General features: G+C 27.8%; 1 protein-coding gene and 1 non-coding gene across 2 annotated transcripts; one reads left to right on the forward strand and one right to left on the reverse strand.

The window, feature by feature from the left end:
• Positions 1-8,378: 8,378 nt before the first annotated feature.
• On the forward strand, positions 8,379-15,207 carry LOC137826110 (fimbrin-2). The gene is made up of 14 exons (XM_068631969.2): positions 8,379-8,785; positions 8,943-9,113; positions 9,741-9,982; positions 10,068-10,239; positions 10,552-10,590; positions 10,785-10,853; positions 10,932-11,048; positions 11,432-11,643; positions 12,408-12,563; positions 12,838-13,037; positions 13,209-13,366; positions 13,918-14,014; positions 14,592-14,683; positions 14,970-15,207. The coding sequence occupies exons 1-14, from the start codon at positions 8,699-8,701 to the stop codon at positions 15,153-15,155; spliced, it is 1,998 nt and encodes a 665-aa protein (XP_068488070.2). The 5' UTR covers positions 8,379-8,698; the 3' UTR covers positions 15,156-15,207.
• A 76-nt stretch (positions 15,208-15,283) lies between these two features.
• On the reverse strand, positions 15,284-15,356 carry TRNAK-UUU (transfer RNA lysine (anticodon UUU)). The gene has a single exon. It is a non-coding gene; the product is annotated as a tRNA-Lys (tRNA).
• Positions 15,357-24,400: the final 9,044 nt, after the last annotated feature.

Raw genomic sequence — 24,400 nt, forward strand, 5'->3', positions numbered from 1 at the left:
TAATACATGGAACAGTTTTTATAACGTGAAACAATTGTTTTTTTCATATTTTTATTTCTCTTAAAAATTATAGTTTTTATTTTTTATTATCATTTATTTTAGTTGTTATATTTTTTTATTATTTGATTTTTTATTTCTTTTTTAAAAAAATATAAATGTAATAATAATAATAAAAAATACGAATACAATGTGCCTATGTTCCTGTCGCTATTATAAATAAATAAAATATGTTTTTAAATTGTAAATTTGGAATATATTTTTTTAAGAAAAAAATGATATTTTCTTCTAACATGTTAGAAAGTGTTAGAAGAATCTATAAGATGAGAAGAAACGGCCTCGAAGCAATTGCCCCCACAAAATTCTAATTTTGGCCCATCAGTTTTGAAACAATGGATGGAAATCTGATCATCACTAAACTACATTACACTTTACGCCTTATGACTAAGAAGAACACTAATAAAAAAATTAACTTTTGTGGGTCATTTCATTTCTGTGTGTGAAATATTATTAATTTTACTAATAATTAATTTTTATGGAGAAATTAAGTATTTATTCATTGTGAATTTATTTTTTAATAATATTTGTTTATTTATAATTTTGGAAGTGAATATATTATTTATGAGAAAGGAAATAGTCCCCAAAATCAAGAAAGAATGATGAAGCTTGTAGTGTCCAGTTAGCAACAGGGGAAAACCACGTGTGGGAAGGCTCCATTCTGATACGTAGTGCAATATGAGGGCATTCTTAAGCAATGTGGACCACCATAATAATAATTCATATAGTGCTGTCAAAATATATAAAGACTTTTCCTATTCTTTACTATGTGCCAATAAATACTATTTAAATTAATATTAATCCTATGTTTATATATTAAAATATTTAATTTCTTATTTTAGATACATATTCTACAATTTTGTCTTTTTAGTCCTTATATTTATATATAAATAATTTATTTTAATCTTTATTATTATGAAATGGACTCTCACAAGCTAGTTTTATAAGGTTGAGTTAGGTTTAAAGTTCACTTTATAATATGATATCAGAGTCATTTCAAACTTATCCTAATTAGTGTTTGTTAGGCTTATCAGGTCTCTCGTTATTAGGTTGTTATCAAACCCCCCATCATATGTTATCCTACACATGAGTTGTCACTCTCGATGTAAGGGATGTGTTGGAGATTTTATATCGACTAAAGATTTGGGTAATTCATTGTATATAAGTTGGTGCAAAACTCAACTCATAAACCGATTTTATGAGGTTGAGTTAGAGTTAAAATACACTTTATAATACTTATACATATCTTTAATTATGTTGTTATGAGTATAGACAAGAAAAAGAAAAAGATTTTGTTTTGGAACACATTAAAATTCCATAGGAGGAAAGGAAAATAATCCTTTCACAATTCCTTTAAAATATACAATTGATAACCTATTTATTATTATAATAATAATATAAGAGAATTGTTAAATGTGAATATAATATCAGATTGTTATAAACCTCTAGGTTCCAATATATTATATCTCAATAGAAAAAGTTCATAGATCATTTTGAGATTCTTGGAAATGAAAAAATAAATTACGTCCAAATAATAAAATAAACATGCTCAAAACAAAAATAGATATAAAATTAAATAGTAGGCTGAAATTCGCTTTTTTTCTCTTTATAATATGTACAAATTTAGTTACCATAAACTTTTAACTGTAGATTTAGTTTTTTTTTCAAATTAAGCAATTTTAGGTCATCGTTAATATGTTATTTAATTGTTTTAAAAAATATTACATTTCTGTAAATGGTAATAATGTGAATTATGTGTTAAATATTACCACTAAGTTTAACAATTAATTTTAATACACACTATTATAATATAATGTTAACAATTGAATGATTTATCAGTGTTCACAATTGAATAACTTATCAATGGTTAATTAAAATTGTTTAATTTAAAAAATAAAAAACAGATGATATGTAATAACTACAGAGATCGTATGGACATAATTTCAATGAACATTGTTAATGTTGTTGTAGGAAAAACATATCCCACGTAATATAAGCCTAAGACAAATAATTGTTAAGTATACAAACTAACAGATAAATCATGTAAAATTATAAAGATGAATGAGTAATTAATTAAACCTATTACATAATATGATATAATATTTTTTTGGGATTTTTTTCATAAATGTACAGAAAAAAACATTTTAAAAGAATAAATTTAATTTTTAGAAGTACATCAAATAAAATTCTACTAAAGTCATATCCTACATATATGACTTGTTTAATTCTAGAATAATTTTCTTTTCTATTTGAAGAAATAGCAATTGGAATTATAGCATTTAGGGGGAAAAAAGTGTTTTTTTTTTAGTCTTAAAAGAAAGAGGGAATTAGTGTTGACTAGTACACATTTTGCATTGGGATTGGTTGATAAAGTGTTGGTGGTGGCTGCTTTAGAAATTGAGTTACCTCAAGGTAGTTGTTTTAGAAGTTTTGTTGTATTATGATGAAACCACCTTTGCTTTTTTGCTTGCTTATGGTGTGATTGCTAAATCTCAATTATAAAAAGTTGAGTAGCCCACATGACCAAGTCCTTTCAAACTAGTGCTTCACAACTGTGCCTCTGTGGTTAATGAGTTATTTTCAGTAAAGAACACAACAATTATGGACAATGGTTCACAAATATGCAACCCTAAGAGTATGTTAATTTCACCATTTTTATAATTATTGTTATTGTTGTTTAATATGTTAAAGGGAATTGTGAAAGGATTTAAAATATATTTAAAGCATTTTCACATGTTAATTTGAAAAAAGGAGAAACATATTTAAAGAACTTTTCCATGACAAATGTTACTTTTTTTTATCTCACCAAACAAATAACTCCCTTTTTTATTTTCTTTTTTATGATTTTTAGGTAAATAATTAAAAAAAAAAATACTTTTTCTTTTCTTTTCTTTTTACTCATCTTTTTCACACATATGAACTAAGGCATTCATTTATCATTTCAAATAATCATTTTATATTGATAGATAACATCGATCAAGAAGATTTAGTTCTCTTCGTTTCTGTTAAAATTAAGAAAGTGAGAAAAAAGAGAGGAAGAAGACCTTTTTCACTTAGAAAAAAAAATATGGAAAATTTGATTAAAACATCTATATCTATTATAGTTTATTTTACAATAATAATAAATAATTACTTCTACCTCATTTTGTATTGTATTCAATTAAATTATCTTTATTGCTATTTTTTCACTAATTTTTTCAATCAAAATAATCTATATTTTCATTCATTTATCATATTTCTATTTATTTTTTCTCTTCCGCTCCTTTTATTTCTTTTCTTTCTATTAAATAGAGACATGGTGTATGTTTTGAGTGAATTTAATAGAAATAATTTTAAAATTATCATGATTTTATAAAATCAATTTATGGTTAGATGATAAATAAATAAATAAATAAATAGGTAATATTTAGTTATCCCAATAAAAAAAAGTTATGAAAAAGCAAAAGAGAATAGTGTGTGAGGGTCTTGAATTTCGTTTCTGCTTATTAAAAAATTTGAAAGGGGAAAAATAGAGAGAGTGGTATTCCGCTATATTCAGAAAAAAAAATCAATTTCTAAAAATGTCTTAACGTTTTTTATTTTGAAATATATAAATTATAAAAAATTATTAAATAACAATTATTTTTTTTAAAAATATTAGTAATTAAATAATTAAATTAGATACTATTTTATAAAATAAAAGTAAAAATTTATAAATTAGTATGTAACATATACTACAAAGATTTTAGTTAATAAATTAATCTCAATAATAATTAATTTAAAATTTAAAATAATTAGTACAGTCAATATTAAATCAATTTAAAAACTAATGTATAAAGTTTTATTAATAATAAAAATTATTTTAGATATTAATATTTTTTTAGTTTATAAAATAATTTTTAATTTAATTTAATTATTTTTTATTTTTAAAATTAATTTTTTAATAGTTTTCTTGTAATAATAATATATACACACATTTTTTATGTAATTTTTTTTTCACTTTTCCATCTTATTTTAATATAAAAGGGAAATATTTTTTTCACATCAAATAATAATATAAACATATTTTGTATCACGATTATGGAGATGCCATTTTTTTAAAGAGAACAAATTACGAAAAATATATTAAATAATAGTAGAAGAAAAAAGAGAAAGAAATGTAAAAGAATGTAAAAAACTGAAAACTTAACTACAAAATTAAAATCTCTTATTAAAAGCAAGCTGTTCATTGATAGTGTTTGAATTTGGGAGATATAAATTTGAAAGAACTTCAATTATTGTATCTCTGCTTTAGAGGTGACATGTCTATTGCTCAGTCCTCATTCACAACTTATCATAATTAAATATAATACTAACCACCACAATAATCTAAAGTCAAAAGTCATTAATCCCTCCAAAACAATTTGAAAGTGTTCTTTGCTATTTATAGAAAACAACTATTTAATTTTTTCATACTTTTGTAAGCATGAATATGTCTATGTAATTAATTATGCATAATTTTAATTAATGCTTTTGTCACATTCGGGATATTATTATTTTTATTACTTTATTACCATCATTATCAAATGTGTGGATCTAGCTTGTAGTTGCCACTTTCTCTTCCAAGTTTTATGGAGTTCATTGTTTTCATGTGATACAATCACATGTTGAGCTTAAAGTAAGGAGCAAAATGTTCACCTTCAAATTCTTTTTATAATTATATCTTTTTTAATTAAATTAAAGTCCAATAATGGATTATTGGGGAGCATAATTAAATTAATAAATAAGACAAAAGGGATATGATATTTTTACATGAAAAATTATTTGTCTTTTTTTTTCATTTCAAATTAAACAACCTTATAATTTTTTTCATGTTATTTCCATTCACCAAAAATATCTTCTCTGTTTCTATTCTATTTTTCAGTTTTTTTTTCTCTAATTTATCTACTTTATCTTTCTTTTTATTTTTGTGTCAAACAAACGTTACTATCATTACCATAAATGGCCCCAGAAAACAAACTTCAACTCGCCCATTTTCGCCTTCAATATTTCATGAGAATGCTTCATTATATAAAAGTTTCAAATTAAAATCAGTGTATTACATAAGTTAACAAATGAATATTCCTTCCTGTTAGGTTTTAGGTTGTTGAAGATGAACAAGAAGATGACTTCTACTATAATATAAAATTGAGTTACACTCAATTAGCAAATATTAAGGAATGCACCAAATAGAAGAAAAAAACATAAAACATTACAACTTTTTTAATGGGAGAAACACTTAATATGAAGGAAATATTAATCTTTAATAAAATCTTTCACTAATAATAATTAATAGTGAATGAGAAAAATTTATTAACCTTTAATCTTAATTAAAGACTGATAATAACAAAGTATAAAATATAATTCATCAGATGAAAGTGTTTGTTCAATAACACAGAAATATAAAAGATGTTTTTGTCTTCAAACGATACAATTTTTATTCATATGATAAGTATAATGTTTAAACAATATAGTTTTTCTATCTTTCTATAGATCTGATAAGTATAGTATAATGTTTACTCATATGATACTTTTATAGTTTTAAATTAAGATAGTATTTCATTAATATTAAAAACTTTCAATTAGTTTTTTTACACTTGTTTTTTTTATTGTAAATAAATTTTTATTTTATTATATTTTTAAAAAAAAAATCTTAAAATATATGTATTTATAAATAGTTATTTATTCAAAATTTTACTTCTCTGTATCAATATATTCTATACACTTATTTTTTAAAATACATATAATTTTTACAACTCAATCATTTTAATTATATCAAACCCTTATTTCTCTCTCTCTTTTTATCCATAAAATTTCCCAATTTACATTTTTTGTCATTTAAATTTGCTTTAGATATATGCATTTTCTAAATAATTATTTCTTCAAAATTTTACTTCTCTAAATTATTATATTCCATGCAATTATTTTTTTAAATAAATATATTCTTTACAAATCAATAATTCTAATTATATCAAACACTTTCCATTATTTTTTTCTTAAATTCTTTCTTTTCAATTTTTATTCTTTAGATATTTTTTAATTTATATTTCCTTAAAATATATGTTTTTATAAACATTTATTTATAAAAATATGTATTTTTTTATTTTTTGCAATTTATATTTATTTATCTATACACTTGTTTTTAAAAAATAAATATATGTTTTACAAAAAATTTCAAAACAATTTCTTTTTAAAAAGAAATTCAACAACAAAATCACCCTACTATTAAATTTAAACGAAAAGCGAAACCAACTTAGCAGTTTTGACTGGTATTCTGGCCAACACTTACCCAATTATAGTTAAGAATTTGACTCATTGAGGATTGAATTCTGAGCTTGCAGAGTAGAGTGTGTTATATGTGTAAATATTTTTGTACAATATGTTATTGGGGGAGAAAATCCCCATGTGTGCTACCTAGATCAAGAAGTCATATAAAGAAAAACATATAAGATGAAGAGTAGAAACACACTACTTGCATTTGTTTAGTCATAGAACTTGTGTCTATTAGGATAAACAAGACACTTGCGTTTGAGATGTTCATAAAAAATGTTTTACTCTTTATTGTTTAAACACAAAATCAAACAAATATGTTGGACTTTGATCTAACAAGGTTGTTGATATTCAGAAAGTTGACTTTTCATAATGATTGTTGACTTGGAATAACTTTAGTGCAACATTCAAAGATTTTTTTTTTTTAAAACAAATTACAAAAGAAACATTCTCCATAAATATAAAATAAACATTTAGTGCATTTAAATTGTACTGTAAAAATGCTTTAAAACTTATATATCTATATTGTCTTTTATCAAACATTAACTTATCAAATGAACATATGTACACAAAGTTTTTTTTGCATGAATCAACAAACAAACACAAACACTTGTATCTATCATAATTTGTTGTTAAAGATAAAATTTGTTTCATGTATTACACTTCATTATAAAAATATTTAATCAAATTAACTTGAAGTATGCTAAACTTTTTATCAACAATTATAAACAAAAATCTAATTAAAAATTATATATTATTATAATTTACTTAAGTAAAATAATATATAGAGAGTTATTGTTCAATTATCGTTCACTACAAGAAAATAATGAAATAGAAACTAATTTTTAGTGACAAAAAATAATTAGTTGCTATAGTGACTAAATTAGAGATCATTTTAAAGACTAAAAAATTTTTGGTTTCTAAATTAGTTTTATTATTGTTAAATGGTTTCTAGATTGGTATCTAATTAGCAACCAAGATTTTTTCTACCAAATTTAGAAACTAAATAATTGGTAGTTAAAATATTAGTTATTAATTATATATCAATTTAGAAACTATTTAACAATAATAAAAATTAATTTAGAAACCAATTAATTTTTTAGTTTATAAAATGGTCTCTAATTTAGTTATTATAACAACTAATTTTTCTGTCCCTAAAATTGGTGATTCTTATTAAAATTTGCGGTAAGTATTCATTATATACACTTTTTTGAATAAACAGTCATCTACTTTACCTAAAAAGTCATTTATTTTACCTAAAATGTTAATTATTCACAGTTAGAGAATTTCAAATCGTATTTGAACTCAAAAATAAAGATGACAGAAGGTTTTAATACGAGTGTCTGATAATTTTTAAATTACACCAATAACATTTTTAACTCGAATCGAAGAATTATAATATGTTTATTAATTTATTTTTCATTAAAAATGATATTTAACAAAACAAAATATAAAAAAAAAACAACCAAAGTGCTATTAGTTTTAGGTGTTATAAATGACTATTGGTGCACAAAATTAGTTAATATTTTATAAAAGAAGTTTCATACACTAAGAAACTTTTTCTTTTAAACAGAAGTTAAAAATTATAAAACGTTGAGTTTTAACCATTGCTATATCGAGTAGTTGCATTTTTTTTTTATTTCTTGTTAATTCCATGACCTAGCTATAAATATATGTATCGTAATTTTTAGTGTGAAACTTAAAATAGACTCTAAATATTCTACTATCACCACGAATGTATGTAGTAACTACTGTCACTATAATTATATTAATTTAAAATTTATAATCTAAAAATTTGGATTATTAAATAAAATTAAAGATAAATTATTAACTTTTTTAATACTTGGCTTTGGAAACTCTTGTTAAAGATTATATAATATCTTAAACCACATAAAGATATACCTTGGAAGGAAAACTTTATCAGAACCCAAGTTAATTACATGTCTAATATAATAACTGTATGGTACTAAATCTTAAGAATATTATAAGAGATTCTGATAAAAGTTTTGAAAAAAAAATCTTTTAACGACAACATAAGGGCCCCCATAAAAAGTTTTAAGGAACTAGGGACTTAGATAATGTGACATTCATTTTTTAGTGTAATAATTTGAATTCTCTTTCTCTCTCTCCCACCAGAGCAACTTTGAACTGTGACAGCTCTTCTCTGTCCCAAAGTGTTGGCCTTCTTCCAACTCCTCCTTCAGTGACACTCTCCAAACCTTTTCTACTTTTTATAACTCAAGAGAGAGAGAGTGTGTGTGCAAGAAAGCAACTTGTTAGAGAAAACCAGAAACACAAGCTTTGTGTTTTTTTCTCTCTCTTTCATTCTGCATTTGGTGCAAGAAACAGACTTCAATTATAATTTATAGCTACAGATATGTCAAGTCACTGGGGTATTCTTGTTTCAGATCCATGGCTTCAGAACCAGTTCACCCAGGTGGAGCTTCGCAGCTTGAAATCACAAGTAAGTTCATCATGGTTCGTTTGGTTAGCAAGGAGGTTCATCATGGTTCTTAAGGAACTTTCTTTAGTATTTAATGCTGTTTTCCTTGAATACTGGAATTTGATGTTGTTAGTGCAATTGGGGTGGTGGGTTGTGTTTTTTTTAATGGTTGGTGCAGTTCGTGAGCATGAGGAGGGAGAGTGGAAGGCTTACGGTTGGGGACTTGGCTTCCAAGATGTCAAGGTTGAAGATTGTGGGAGAGAATCTTAATGAAGAAGAGAGAGCTTCTTATATTCGGGATTTGTATCAGAACACAGGTGAAGAGGTTGATTTTGAATTGTTTCTCAAGGTGAGCTTTATCATCAGGTTCTTTCAAGCATAAGCTTTTTAAGGATACTGGATCCTTGTACTTTTTTATATATCACCCTTTTTTTTCCTTCCTAGTAGTTATTTATTTTCTGATCTATTCTAATCTTCACATCTGTTCAATTTCAATATCTATGAAATGTGAAGAGGAGAAATGAAATTAGTGTTAACTGGTATTTTTCTTTAGAACTAAAAAGGGTAACATGATATCAGCTGAGCTGGTTGATTGAATGAGACTTTTCTTTGTATTTAATTCAAGAGGAAACAAAGAAAAGAAAGAGAAATAAGGGGATGAGAAAATAAATTCTCCATTTTCCCTATTGTTTGAACCCTTGATCCAAAAGATCTATACAAAGTTTTGGTACAGAAAGAAAAAGAGTTGTAATTAGAAAACAACATTTAATCTGCATTTCCCAGAAACTTGGAGAATTTTTTTCATGTTGCCTTTGCATATTTTGGGAGAATTTCAGTTGCTTTAGTAACTAAACATCATACGGGGGATTAAATTTGGAACTGGTTCACCTTTTACAAAAGTGAAACAGTTCAGTAGTTGTGTCCAAATCAAAGTTAATTTGAGTGATTTTAATAGTGGTGCTATAATGATGTACAGGTTTACTTGAAACTGCAAACTTTTGCAAGTTCTAGGACGGGGAGTAATGCAAAAAACTCATCAGCGTTCCTCAAGGCTGCAACTACCACATTGCTTCACACAATAAGTGAATCTGAGAAGGCATCATATGTTGCACACATAAATAACTATCTTGCAGGAGATGAATTCCTCAAGAAATGCCTTCCTATTGATTCTTCAACCAATGACCTATTTGAAATAGCAAAAGATGGTGTTCTTCTTTGGTACTATACATTTATTGTTTAATTTCTTATGCTGCTCTTTATAACTCAGTTTCTTCACCCTTTATAAGAATTACATTTGTTGCAGTAAGCTTATAAATGTGGCTGTTCCACGGACCATTGATGAAAGGGCAATCAATACAAAGAGATTACTTAATCCATGGGAAAGGAACGAAAACCACACGCTTTGCCTGAACTCTGCCAAGGCAATTGGATGTACAGTAGTCAACATTGGAACTCAAGACTTCATTGAAGGAAGGGTATGTTTGAGTGCTTTTCTAATTTTTGCACATGAAAGGGGCTTTTCATTGACATTGACATGTATTATATTTTCAAAACAATGCTATACGGTCTTACTATTTCTTGCGAAGGTTCATATAAAGAAATGATTTCTCTTAACATTGTTATAGGACTTGCTAGCCCATTTTTTTATCAGTTTATCTTTCTTTTAATTCAGTTTTCTCATTTAAGCCTGTATTGATCATGTTGCATCTTTCTGATATTGAGATTTTATTTTATTTTCTTTTTTCAATTTGTGGGTTGGTATCTTATTTGTTTTGTTTTAATTTCAGCGTCATCTGGTGCTTGGATTGATTTCACAGATTATTAAGGTAAATGGTAATTAATTTGAAGTCCAGATTTTGCTTAGATTGCTAACATTTATTACAACACATATGAATAAATCTTCATTTTTTTTATGTAATTATGCATTCTTGTATCAATGAAATCAGTAGAAACTGCTTGCTGCATATTAAATTTAACAAGGAAAAACTTTTGACATTCCTGATGGTGGTTGCTAAATTAGATACAACTGTTGGCGGACCTGAACCTGAAGAAAACTCCACAGCTTGTGGAGTTGGTCAGTGATAGTGAGGTAAATGCTTGTTTTCATCATCTTTTCATACTTTTCATCATTGTTGTATTTGTTACCTTCAAATTTCTGAAATAACAGGATATGGAAGAGTTGATGAGTCTGGCACCAGAAAAGATTCTGTTAAGGTGGATGAATTTCCATTTGAAGAAATCAGATTACAAGAAGATAGTCACGAACTTCTCCTCTGATGTTAGGGTAATTGAGTATTTCTGAAACATAAATGTATTTATGATGTTAACGTGTGTTTTATTCATAGGAGCAGCCTCTGGAATAGTAATTTGTTGATTAGGTTACTGTTGGAAGTTGGAACATTTAGTATTAGTATTAATGAGCTGCAGGGGTTTGAAATCTTTTTCAAATGATGGTAAATAGGAGAAAACTAACTTTAATCTTGAGGATTAATAAAGTGACTTATACATTCTTGCAAGATGTTTTGTACACTTTTTCTACTTTTCATGCTGGGAAATACAGGAAACCATTAGTCAGTATTATGAACTGTTAATTATAGCAAAACCTTTTTGAGAAATGTTCATGCAAAATAGCCTTTTTTTTTAACATATATGGTTCTGACACTGCAGGATGCAGAGGCTTATGCTCACCTTCTAAATGTTCTTGCACCTGAATACACTAATCCATCCACATTGGCTGTAAAAAATCCTTACGAACGAGCCAAATTAGTCCTTGAACATGCTGATAAGATGGGTTGCAAGAGATACATAACGGCAAGAGATATAGTGGAAGGTTCCCCAAATCTTAACCTTGCTTTTGTTGCACATATTTTCCAACACAGGTGATGATAATCTTTCTATTGAGCACATATTATTTGTTTAATGTGTTTCATTTTTTAGTTGTTGGTGATAGATAAGACATGAAATGTAGTTTTATTTCAGGATTTGATTAAGGATTGTTTTATTGAAGTGGTTTATTTATATATCTGAGGTACTTTCTCATTTGACTTTTGTGAGACCCTAACTGATAGACTTCAGAAACAGCTTTCAGCCTTGAATAAAAGGAACAACCTTTTTTATTCTCTGTGACCGAGTATGTTCTCAATGAATCATTCCCTGTTGAATCTCATCACTGTCACCATATTTCTGGGGGCTACACACTTTTGTTTTCTTCTGTTGTTATCATTTTATTTGATGCTCTTCCTGCAAGAAATTGCCAGATTGTTTATTCTCTAATGTATGATGATTTGTGCCTGAATAAACAACGGTCATTTGAACATTCAGTTAATACTCTAAATGTTAATATGTCTATTTTAATTATGTATCACCCCATTAGCCACAATTTGAAATTTAATTACACGTGTTTAGTGAAGATTCCCTTATTCAAGTTATTTGAATAGTGTACAATTTTTTAAAAGGAAGTAGATGTACAATTTTAAACACCTAAATCTTCATCTGGCTGTTTTGTTTCCTATATTGGCTTTAAATATGAGTTGATTAACCTATATATGATTCCATTATATCACCATTAAAAAGTTGAGATATGCAAATTTATGTTTTGGGGTTTGAGAAATATATGCAAGCAAACTCAATTTCCTTCTTACAGGAATGGACTATCAACCCAAGCAAAACAGAGTTCCCTCCTTGAAAACTTGTTAGATGACACACAAGACTCTAGAGAAGAAAGAGCATTTCGCCTCTGGATTAATAGCCTTGGAAATTCAACATATATCAACAATGTCTTTGAGGATGTCAGAAACGGGTGGAGTATCTTATTTTCACTATATCTCTTACAGATGTGGAATATGAACTGGTCTTGTTAATCTTGTCTATGTAATTGAAAACTGTGAGATTGGTTCAATAATTTTATTTATTTTTCAAAATTCTAACCAGATAAGCATGTTATAATCATTCAAATAATAGCAATGTATGTTTAAATAATTCTGACAATTAGGAATTGTGTGATGATTTGACGATAGTTTACATTGTTTTCATATGAGATTTACATTTTCTAAATGTGTTGTACTTCTTTACAGGTGGGTACTCTTGGAGACTCTAGACAAAGTGTCACCAGGGATTGTTGATTGGAAGATTGCTAATAAGCCACCTATTAAGTTACCATTTAAAAAAGTAGAGAATTGCAATCAAGTTGTGAAAATAGGGAAACAACTTAAATTTTCCCTGGTAAATATTGCTGGGAATGACATTGTGCAGGGTTATAAAAAATTAATACTAGGTATGTTGTTGGCCTCAAAATTATGTTCTGTTGCTTGGTTTGAGTCAATTGATCTACTGAAAATATGCCAACCATCAATTCATTGTTCTTGTATCCCTTCTACAAAACTTTTTATCAGATGTTAGAGGATGCTAACACTATCTAACCAAATATTGTTGGTTTTATCTTCAGCATATTTGTGGCAGTTGATGCGATGCAACATCCTACAACTTCTAAAAAACTTGAGATTTCACTCTCATGGGAAGGAAATAACTGATGCTGATATTCTGCGATGGGCAAACAGCAAAGCCAGCAGTTCAGGAAGTCAATGCCAAATCAATAGTTTCAAGGTATTTTGTATATACATATATACATATATATATATATATATGTATGTATGATTCATTCTGCTACAAATGACTGACTAATATCGTGTTCACTGGTGTGCTTTGCCCTATTCTTGTTTATTACTAGTTACTATTTATTAGTAATTGTGACATTTGATAGTTTTTATTGGTTTCCCCTAGTGCTTGCCGAATAAAGAGACACTGTACTTTTGCATGACAAACAGTTCATTTTGTACCCTTCTGATGTACATGTACATTATACTCCTGCCCAAGAAAGATCCCAATTTCACTATATTTTTCTGGGATATATCAATAATCAAAAAATAGATTGGCTATGCAATTATGCTTGCTTCTAAGGTGGATTCTTGTTATATGGAACATGAAAAAGTAGAAAAAATTTCCTTAGCTAATTTATCTCTTTTCTTGATACATCTTTTAGGTGTATAAGTTAGTGTTGCATGCTGCTTTTTGGACCAATAATTTGTCTAATTTATTCAGAGAATAAACAATTAGCGAATAAGGTTAGTTAATTATTATAATTATTCAAATTGCAGGACAAGAGTGTATCAGATGGAATTTTTTTCCTTGAGCTTCTTAGTTCTGTGCAACCTAGAGCTGTAAATTGGGGTCTTGTAACAAAAGGAATAACCGGTATGTTTTCTTTCTACTCTTCAATGTTTGGCTTGCATGCATGTTTTCCGAATATCCTTCTGTGAGTCACATGAAGATGTGGACTAAAATAATTGTGTTCCATCTAGAGTTTGGGATTCGTCATGGTCATCAATGCCTTTGCTTGAAAAACTGTAACATTACTCATTTCATTGGGTTTTTCTATTCTAATTACATCATTAAAGCAAACATAGCTTTTCATTATTCCTGTAATCCTGTACTACTTTGGTTGTAGTATGCAAAAAAATAATGTATTGGGCCATTTATAATCATTAACATCTGACAACTAACAGATTCAATAATCCATTTTTATTTCGATTGTTGTGTTGATTATGTCTTTATATATTTTATATGATTTAAATTCCAAAAACTATCATGAAATTCTCTCAAGCTGAAGCTATCTTATTCCTGCTACATGAAGTGAACTACAAAAATTATGTTCTTCACTTACATAATGGTGTTGCATGAAATGGACATAAATTTGGAAACATATGTTCTGGCCGACAAGGAGAAGATTTGTGTTAAGAAAGGCTTAATGTCTGGTTTATAAATCGTGCAGATCAGGAGAAAATGATGAATGCCACTTACATTATCAGTATTGCAAGAAAACTTGGATGTTCAATATTCTTGCTTCCTGAAGACATCACTGAGGTAGTTGGAATCAATACGATATAGCATTGCTCCCATCTCATCTCTTTTCAACCTTCATATCGAGGTTTATTGTCATTGACTTCAAAACATTTAGCAAACATTCACTATTTACTCCATTGCTGAAACATCAGTTTTAGTGCATGTTTAGAAAAATATTTATTTAAGGTAAATAATCCTCAAAAGTTTTAAATTTGCAAGATTTTGACGCAATCATGGACAAATGTGTCTGCAATTGTATTTGGTGTTTTTTAAAACAACTTTTGAATGCTATTTCACATATTGGCAGGTGAATCAAAAGATGATCCTTACACTAACAGCTAGCATAATGTATTGGTTCTTGAAACACCCTCTGGAAGAAAGAACAGTAGGGAGTTCAGACAGTGAGAGTGGGAGCCAATTGGAGACTACATCAAATTCAACCCTGGATGATTCTGCTTCTGATTCATCAGCAGAAGAGAATGGAAGCATGTAAATATGAGTTGTGAAAGTTTTTGTTATGATCGATATATAAATAATTGAACCCACTCTCTATAGTTGATCAAAAAATGGCACGAGGTAAATTAATGGTTTTAATGGCAAAATTTGGCCAATTTTAAAAAACGCCGTCTGTGGGAATCGAACCCACGACCACATGGTTAAAAGCCATGCGCTCTACCAGCTGAGCTAAGACGACTAGATGTTAATTATAATACTGTATTTTTAAAATACAATATACATAATAAAGGAAAGATAAGTATTTTAAATTTATGTAAAGAATAAATTTTGAAAATTCACCGAATTCATTTGATAAGTGACTGAAAGAAGTGTTATACAAAAATATTTGTTAAATATGATATTTGAAGGAGAAAAAATTCTCAACGTAATAGGATTTTTTTTAAAAACAATTAATAACTTTAAAGCTTTTGTATATGAGAGCCGTAATGATCCTTAAAATTTTGAATCCGTTCTCGAATTAAATGGATTTATCTGCGGGTTGAGAGCCCAAATGAACCTGTTTTACAATCTAATACTAATAAATAAGATGTGTAAGCTAAATAAAAATAAGACTTTAAAAAATAGTATGAAACTTAGGTACTTTTATGGTTAAATAGTTGTTGAATGATGATATAATACTTTTATCTAGTATAAAATTATAGATTAAGTAAAAATTATATAAAAAATATTATTAGGTGGTTTAAAATACAAATTATGTTACCGTTTGGAGAAATAAGTTTTTTATTTCACAGATTTTTAAAAAAGGTGAAATTTTAGAGTTTAAAATGATATTTATAGGTTTTGATTTTATTTTATTTTAAAATGCGGATCAACATGTTAAACCTATAGAATGTTTAAGATTTGTGTGCCTCTTCAAAATTAATTCATTTTGATAATGAGTTTTGTGAGACGAGTTTTACAAGTTGCGGATTACGAACTTTATGGATGGACTTACCAATATAGATAAAATATTTATACTATTTCACCCTTAAATTTTAAGTGATATTTTATCTCCATTAGGATTTTCCATAAAAAAGAATATTATTCTTTTTCTTTCATATTATCACTCACATCAAAAAAATTCTAAAATGTTTTAATGACAACTAAGAGAGCCAAAACGTGGATAATATATATATAGATAGTGAACATTTTTTTTATACCGGTTCACCTTTAATTTAGGTAATGTCCAGTTCTCCAATCCAAACATCAAAGGGTAGCACTAATAGAACTATAAAAACTTTCATTCAGACTTTTTGCTAAAGGAGGTCGTCTAATGGTTTTACTAATAAGTCAAAAATTTCTAAAACGTTTTAATGAAAACCAATAGAGGCAAAGTGTGGATAGTATAAGTAGATAGTGAACATTTTTTTATTTTATACTGATCCACCCTTAACTTAGGTAATGTCTAGTTCTCCAATGCAAACATCAAAGGGTAACACTAAACAAACAAATGTTTACAAGTATTCACCACTATGCTTCGAGCTTACAAGATTACACGGTTAGAAAATGACTTAATTAAATCAAGAGGAGGTGAATTGGTTTTAATAATTTTGTCTGGAAAACTTACTTTTTGAAAATCTTTTCAGACTTAAAAATAAAATGCACTTATATAAGTGAAATCAAAATTGATTCAAGAATTGAGTGCATTAAAACTAAAACAAGATAAGCAAGAAAATAAAGCAAAAAGAGATTTTTATTAGTTTAGATCCTACATTCAGTTTCAACAATTCAACCTTAAAATTGTTGGTTCACTAACTTTCTCAAAGTTATACAAAGAATCAACTCCTTGACAATTTCAAGAGGATATATCACAATCCATGATACCAAAAGCATATTAGCCCTTATCAACTCTTACTATCTAAGAGAATATATAGTTTATCAACTCTTGATCACCAAGTACAACTATAGCACTCAAACAATCCAGTTTTTTTTATCAGCAAATAATTAATTAAATTAAAAAAGGGAACACTTTAAGGGGTGTCCCAATCTTTTACAAAAACCTGCATCTTTCACCTCCTACATTACCTAGCACTATACCATTTACATTCAACACTTGTGTAACCTTGCATACAAAAAAACAAAGAAGTGGCTTCAAGAGACTGTTTGAAAACAACATCTAAAGCATTTAATCAATTATATTAAGTGTTTGTTGATTATTCTTTGTAAATCTCTTGAAAACAATTTCAATTTTAATCAATTTAAAAATGTGTCAACCGATTAAATCAGATTAATAATTAATATTGGAAGGTTATTTAATCAATTATGAAAAGATGTAATCTATTTTCATTAAGAACTTTGAAAACATTAAAATGGTTCTCTTGTTTAATTGATTATTAATTAGATAATTGATTATCATGTTTTGATCCTCATCAAGCAAATTTTAATAGATTAAATAAGAATGTAACGAATTATTTTGTGCTAAAAACCTTTTAAAAGATTTTTTTTCTTTCAAAATACATTTTAACTCATTTTAATATCATTATGTATTGATCTTATGAGTACCTTTCTCACAAAGACTCATATAACAATTACACATGCACTACAAAAAAAATAACAATTTAGTCACTGAATTTAGCGACCGAAAAAGAGTGGTCGCAATTTGAGACCAAAATAGTCATTGGATACCCTCATTGTCAAATCTGCAATCAAAATAGCGATAAAATGAATCATTAATGATGTTAGTTAGTTTTGCGACCAAATCAATGACTGAACATAAAAGTAACAAAATCGTCGGTCACTAAAGAGTGTTTGTATTGAATAAATTGGAAAAAATATATTAGACCGAATATGTTTATTTTTTAGTTACTGATTTTTGTTCGGTCGCTAAATGAAATTGCTTATTTTTTCTGTCACCGAATTAGCCTCTGTATATGTTTATTTTTTAGCCACCGGTTTTCTTTTGGTTGTTAAATGTAATTGCTTATTTTTGCCACCAAATATGTTTATTTTGTAACCAACGATTTTTCTTTGGTCGCTAAATGTAATTGTTTATTTTCTACCACTGAATTAGCCACTGAACGAAGATTTATATTTTTATTTAATTCTTCATATATTAAAATAAAATATAAAAAATTAAAAAAGAAGATAAAAATAATATTAGTATTAATATCAATAATAATATTTCATATTAATTAATAAACATATTTAAAAAACATTGTTATTATAAATAATAATTATATTTATTATTATTATTATTATTAACAATCATATTACTGCACAATTAAAGTTAATCAAATTGCAGGAAGATAAGGAAAGATATATACTTAGTTCTTTTTTATGAAATAGCCATAACATTTTCGAATCTTGAACCCTAAACATAGTTGAAGATGAGGAAAGATACTTACTTTTCTTTTATGAATGCCATAACATTTTCGAATCCTGAAAAACCCTAAACCTTGCAAACACTTTAATCTTGGAGTTGAACCTTTCGAGATGTTCATCAGTGGAGAATTATTAAGTTGTTTGAGCTCTACAATTTGTTCGGGCATTGCGATTTTGTCTTGATTTTCAGGTTAGTGGTGCCTTTGGTTAATTATTGCGATCTTTGAAATGCTCACTCAAATTCCCAAGTTAAATGCGACTTGGAATGCATTAAAACTATGAGACAATATTTATCCTTGAGTTCTTTATTAGAAACCACCAACAAGTTTAATTTTTCTTTGTGTGTACCCTAAACTAAAAAATTACGAACACTTTTCATAGATTTTAATCCTTATAATTTAAAAATACAAAAAACATATAAAATCCAAACCTAATTCCAAATTTGAAATTGAATATTTCATTAAATGATAATATTCCTTATGAATATGATAAATGTCAATTAATAATATTACATAATTATATGATTTTGTTTGATTCGCCATGCGACTAAAGTGATTCATGAAAATGACTTTATTGTTGGGAACCATTCGATATTAATACGATTTTCCAATTTTATATAGAAAGATTATAGTTCTTATATAAATTGTAAATATTGTATAAATTATTCTTGCATTTTCTTGTGTATATTTATTAAAAAAACAATTAGTTTGTGTTTTTCTTTGAGTTTGTTGTTTCATTTCATGTAGCATGTGTTTTAGAGTGTTTTACATTGTTTTCACTTAGTGTAAATCTTTAGGATTGTGTTTATCAATTCTATATAACTATTTATTTTTCTACATATCATGACTAATTCAATCAACAACTTTTGGAGTTAGCTTCCTTTATCTCAATGAAGATTTTGTTTACCCTTCTACATGTGAACAACACCTTACCAGAAGTTTCACTTGAGATTGTACAGTTGTTGGTTTCAAAATTGACCTTGTAACCCTTGTCACACATTTGGCTAATGCTTAGAAGACTATGCTTTAGTCCCTCCACATATAGGACATTTTCAATTGTGGTTGAATCTGCAGTACCAACATTTCCTCTTCCAAGAATTCTTCCTCTATTATTATCTCCATATGTGACATGTCCCTCAGCTTTAAGTTTCAGACTTGTGAATTGAGCCATATCACCAGTCATGTGCTTTGAACACCCACTATCCAAGTACCACTGATTTTTCCTGTTGTTTTTCTGCAAAACAAAACAGATTTAACACATATGGTACCCCTTTCTAGTCTAGGGTCCAACATGATTAATACCTTTCCTTAGGAAGCCATTTGGCCAATCCTTTGGGAACAAGGTACCTTCTAGCTTTACATGTTCTAGAGATATGTCCATTTTTCATACAGTAAAAGCAAGATGCAATATGCATAGTATTTGAACTGTTAAAAGAAGAAAAACCTGTTTTGGAAGGAACAAAAAAACTGGACAACTTTTTAACATTGTTCTTCATTCCAGGATTGTATCCTAGACCATTCTTATTAAAAAAAACATTTTGTGAACCCAGCAGTGTTTCAAGATTTTCTCTTCCTTTGGTGAAACTTGATAATATTTTTAGCAGATATTCAACCTGTTTTTCCAGTTTCTTACAATTTTCACAAGTTTTTATTAATGTATGCAAACATGTTAATTCAAGGCTAACCAAATCAGTTTTAGATTTGTGTAATTCTTCCTCAAGAGCCTTAACTTTAGGTTCCAGTACCCTATTTACCTTGTTCAGTTTGTTACATATAACAACCAATCTATTTGCTTCATCATGTGTTTCCTTAAAGGCAATTAATAGCTGATCATAATTTTCAGAATCAGTTGAATAGTCACTTACTGAATCAGATGCTGATCCTTCATCATTCACCATGAAGCACATATTTGCTTCTTCACTTCCAGTTGAAGAGTCACTTGTTGAGGATACATCATTCTCTTCCCAAGAGATATAAGCTCTTTTTCCTTTGCCTTTTTCACTCTTCTTGCTTGTTGATTTTTCTTTGTTTTGATTGTTTGGGCAATCAACCTTTATATGACCTGGCTTGCCACAACCAAAGCAAGTATAACTAGAAGAATTTGAGTCATTGGATTTAGAGTACCTTTTTCTTTGTTGAGTTCTGTCTCAGTTCTTCCTTTTAAGGAACCTACTGAATTTTCTGGTGAGCAGACTCAAGGTCTCATCATGTTCAGAATTCTTCTTTTCCTCACTTGTATAATGTTCCATGGTAGTCTTTAAGGCAATTCCTTTGGCTCTTTTCTCCACTGTTTCTTGTTCTTTCAATCTTTTGAGTTCTAGCTCATGCTCCATCAATTTTCCAAACAATGCAATAGTGGACATTTTAGATAAATCTCTGGATTCTGAGATTGCTGTTACCTTAGGCTGCCAGCTCCTATCAAAGCATTTCAACACCTTTATATTGAGCTCTTCCTTATCAAAGACCTTACCAAGACCAGTGAGATGATTTACAATATGTGTAAACCGTTTCTGCACATCTGCAATGCTTTCTTCTGATTGCGTCCTAAACAACTCATATTCTTGAATGAGTGAATGCTTCCTCGAACGTTTCACATCATATGTGCCCTCATGGGTTACTTCCAGTACTTCCCAGATCTCTTTAGCTGAGTTGCATTGGGACACTCTATAGAATTCATCCATATTCAATGCAGAGGTGATGATGTTCTTGGCTAAGGAGTCATATTGAGCCTTCTTCCTTTCAGTTTCACTCCATTCAGACCAAGGCTTCTTCACAGTTTCTTCTTTGACAACCTACATAGGTACAAAAGGTCCATTTGCCACTACATCCCAAATACCCATGTCAATAGATTCCATGAAGATCTTCATTCTAATTTTCCAGAAAGCATAATTCACACCACCAAACATAGGAGGTCTATTAATAGACACACCTTCAACAAAAGGCATTTTAAACTCAGACATAATGCATACACTTGAGTAAAATACAAGCCCTATCTCTTGATACCAATTGTTGGGTCTATTAGTGTCTAAGTTCAAGAGGGGAGGGGTGAATTGAACATATAAAATTTTCGCAAACTCAAACTGTTTTCAGTATATCAAAGGAAAAAGAACATATTGTTTTTAAAAGAAACAAATTGATTCTTCAAAACAGTCTAACACAATTTGAACTTATTCAGATTGGAATTGCAATCAAATAGAGAGGTATAACATAATCTGATTGGTTAACTTTTACCAGCTTGAAGAATACAGATTATACCAAGAAATCAATCAAGTTCATTCAACACAAGGTTTCAAAGAGAATGAATCTTTGTCAGGATTTAATGAATAAAACTATTTGTCCTTAAACCAATTAAAACCTCATATACAAATACTTTGTTAGTGATTAGAGAACTTTAACAAATTAAGAAGAACAATTTTTATTAAACCCAGAATTAACAGATTTGATTTCAAATGAACAAATTTTGTTCTTGATAGAATTAAGCAAAAAACCATAAACGAGTGCAGGGATGAGAAGAAAAGGACAAGCAAGCTTTTATATTGGTTCACTCATAAAGAGCTACATCCAGTTTCACCTTACTCCAAGGTGGAATCCACTAAAACCAGTTTCAATCAATTACAAACACAACGGTTCTTGAACACTACAAGAACAATACAACCAATGCTGAAAAACCCTATTTCAGCACACCTTGCACTCCAAGAAACCCTATCAAGGAGTGACTAACACTTACACCTTTTACAAGAAGGAATAAAGGAAAGATAACACCTGAAAGAAGATGCAAGAACTCAAAACCAGTAGTTCAATTGCTGCAGAACTGCACCAGCACCTTCACCAAGATCAAGGTTCTCCTAGAACAAGCACACTTGAAGATCACTTTGGAAAACCTTTTAAAAACTCAATTCAATCCTTCTTCTCACACATAAAGTGTTTAATCTCTGTCAAAATCGTGATTGCTCAACAACCTTTCATGTTAGAGAAGCTTTTCTTTATATAGAAAACAGTTTCTAACTACTTTTAAAAAAACAGTTGAAAAGCTGTTATGAAAACAACAGATTCAGTTTAAAAACAAACAGATTTATTTTAGGAGAACTGCCAACTCAGCTAACTGAAATAACTGACTGAGTTGTACCTTTGGTGCCCTAACCAACTTTCGAAAAGCCTTTCAGCAAACCAAAAATAAACATATTCTTTTACAACGAAACAAATTTATTTTTGTGCATTATCCTAATTTTTTAGAAAACTCTAAAAAGCTTTTGTTGAAAAACTTTTAACCACTTTAAATGCTTGATCTAACCTTGGCTAGGCATCTAGGACAGGTCATGTAGAAAAAGACAACCTTACACATACACAAGCCTAAATACAAGATCATCTAAACTCATTACAACTTCAAAGCAAACTAGCTATTTTGAAGTGAAGTCTATCACAAGGTAGAAAATGATTTGCAACGACTATTTTCTTAACTTTATACTTAAAGAAATTTTTCAAGTTGAACACAAGAATAACTAGTGATAAGAATACTATTTTTCTATTTTTAGAATATTTATAAAACAATTTTATTTTTTAAATATTTATATTTATTAATTTTCTAATTTTATCCTTCTTTTTTTATTTAAATTTTACGTAGATTTATCCTTTGATTTTCTTTGTAGTCAAAAGGAACATTAGGTAATATTTGTAGTTATTAGTCTTGAAGATGATTAAGAAGTTTAATTTTTGAATGATTGGATGAGTTATTATTATTATTATCACTAGCGAAAATACAAACGTTATCACATATCTTAAACAAGTGTATCCATATTTTAAAATGTTATAATAAATTTATACTATAATACTTTAACATATGTAAAAACCAAAATGCATGTAAAGAAGATGAAAAAATTAAAATAAAAAAAATAATTTAAATTTAGTAAAAGAATAATTTTTGCAAAAATTAATTAATCAAAACATAGAAAGAGAAAAAAAATGAATACGAGAGTGTGTATTTGTAGAAAAGAGAAAAAAAAAGTGAGAATGAGAGTATGTATCTAAAGAAAATAAAATAAAATTTGTAACTTAGAATAATAGATAAAAGATGTTGTAACTCATAATTTTAAGTATAAAAGAATTTATTAAACTTATACAAGACAATTTATTAAATTGATATCTGTTTTTTTAAGATAAAATTAGAAAAAAATTACTAAACTGATATATTAAAGTAATTGTTATTTCTTTAGGATAAAATTGAAAAAAAATTGTAAAAATATCCTCATTATATATTGTTATATATATATATTCATGAGTATAAAAAGGATTGGATTGGATGATAAAAACTAATTATTTTTAACTTTAGAACATAAAAATACAATTTATTTATTTATAAATTTTTAAGTTTAGAACATTGGATTGTTCTCATATTTAAAATAATATAAATTTATTTATAATTTTAGTTTCTAGTGTTTTTTCTCTCAATGTTTTGATTGATCATTTCCCTCCATTTTACCATTCCAAAGTACAGACCAGTTTGTTGTATTACATTAATGTCATTAAATCTATCTGCTAACATGTTCTCCACTTCTCCCTTTTGTAATGTTTCTTTTATTCAATTAAATTTTATTTTATTTTATAGTTTTACCTGTATCCCGATATTTGTGCTATGGATAAGTATTATAATCATATTGTTACCACACTGTATTTGAATTGGGAGGTGTACTTTTGTTTTTACATAGGTGATGTAGCATATTCATTTATTCCAAATTTCAGTTTAGTTTAACTTTATTTTATACTTTAACATTTTTTTATTAAAACACATGTTTCAAATTAAATATATAATTTAGGTAAATATAACCATATTTTTTAAATATATTAATTTTTTAACATTTAACTGGAGTGCTTAATCAAATCCATTTTTTGTTCCGTCAATAGTCTAAGACTAAGAGATTATACATTT

Source organism: Phaseolus vulgaris, chromosome 8 (genome assembly GCF_051622355.1).
Source record: "Phaseolus vulgaris cultivar YP4 chromosome 8, ASM5162235v1, whole genome shotgun sequence".
Lineage (NCBI taxonomy): Eukaryota > Viridiplantae > Streptophyta > Magnoliopsida > Fabales > Fabaceae > Phaseolus > Phaseolus vulgaris.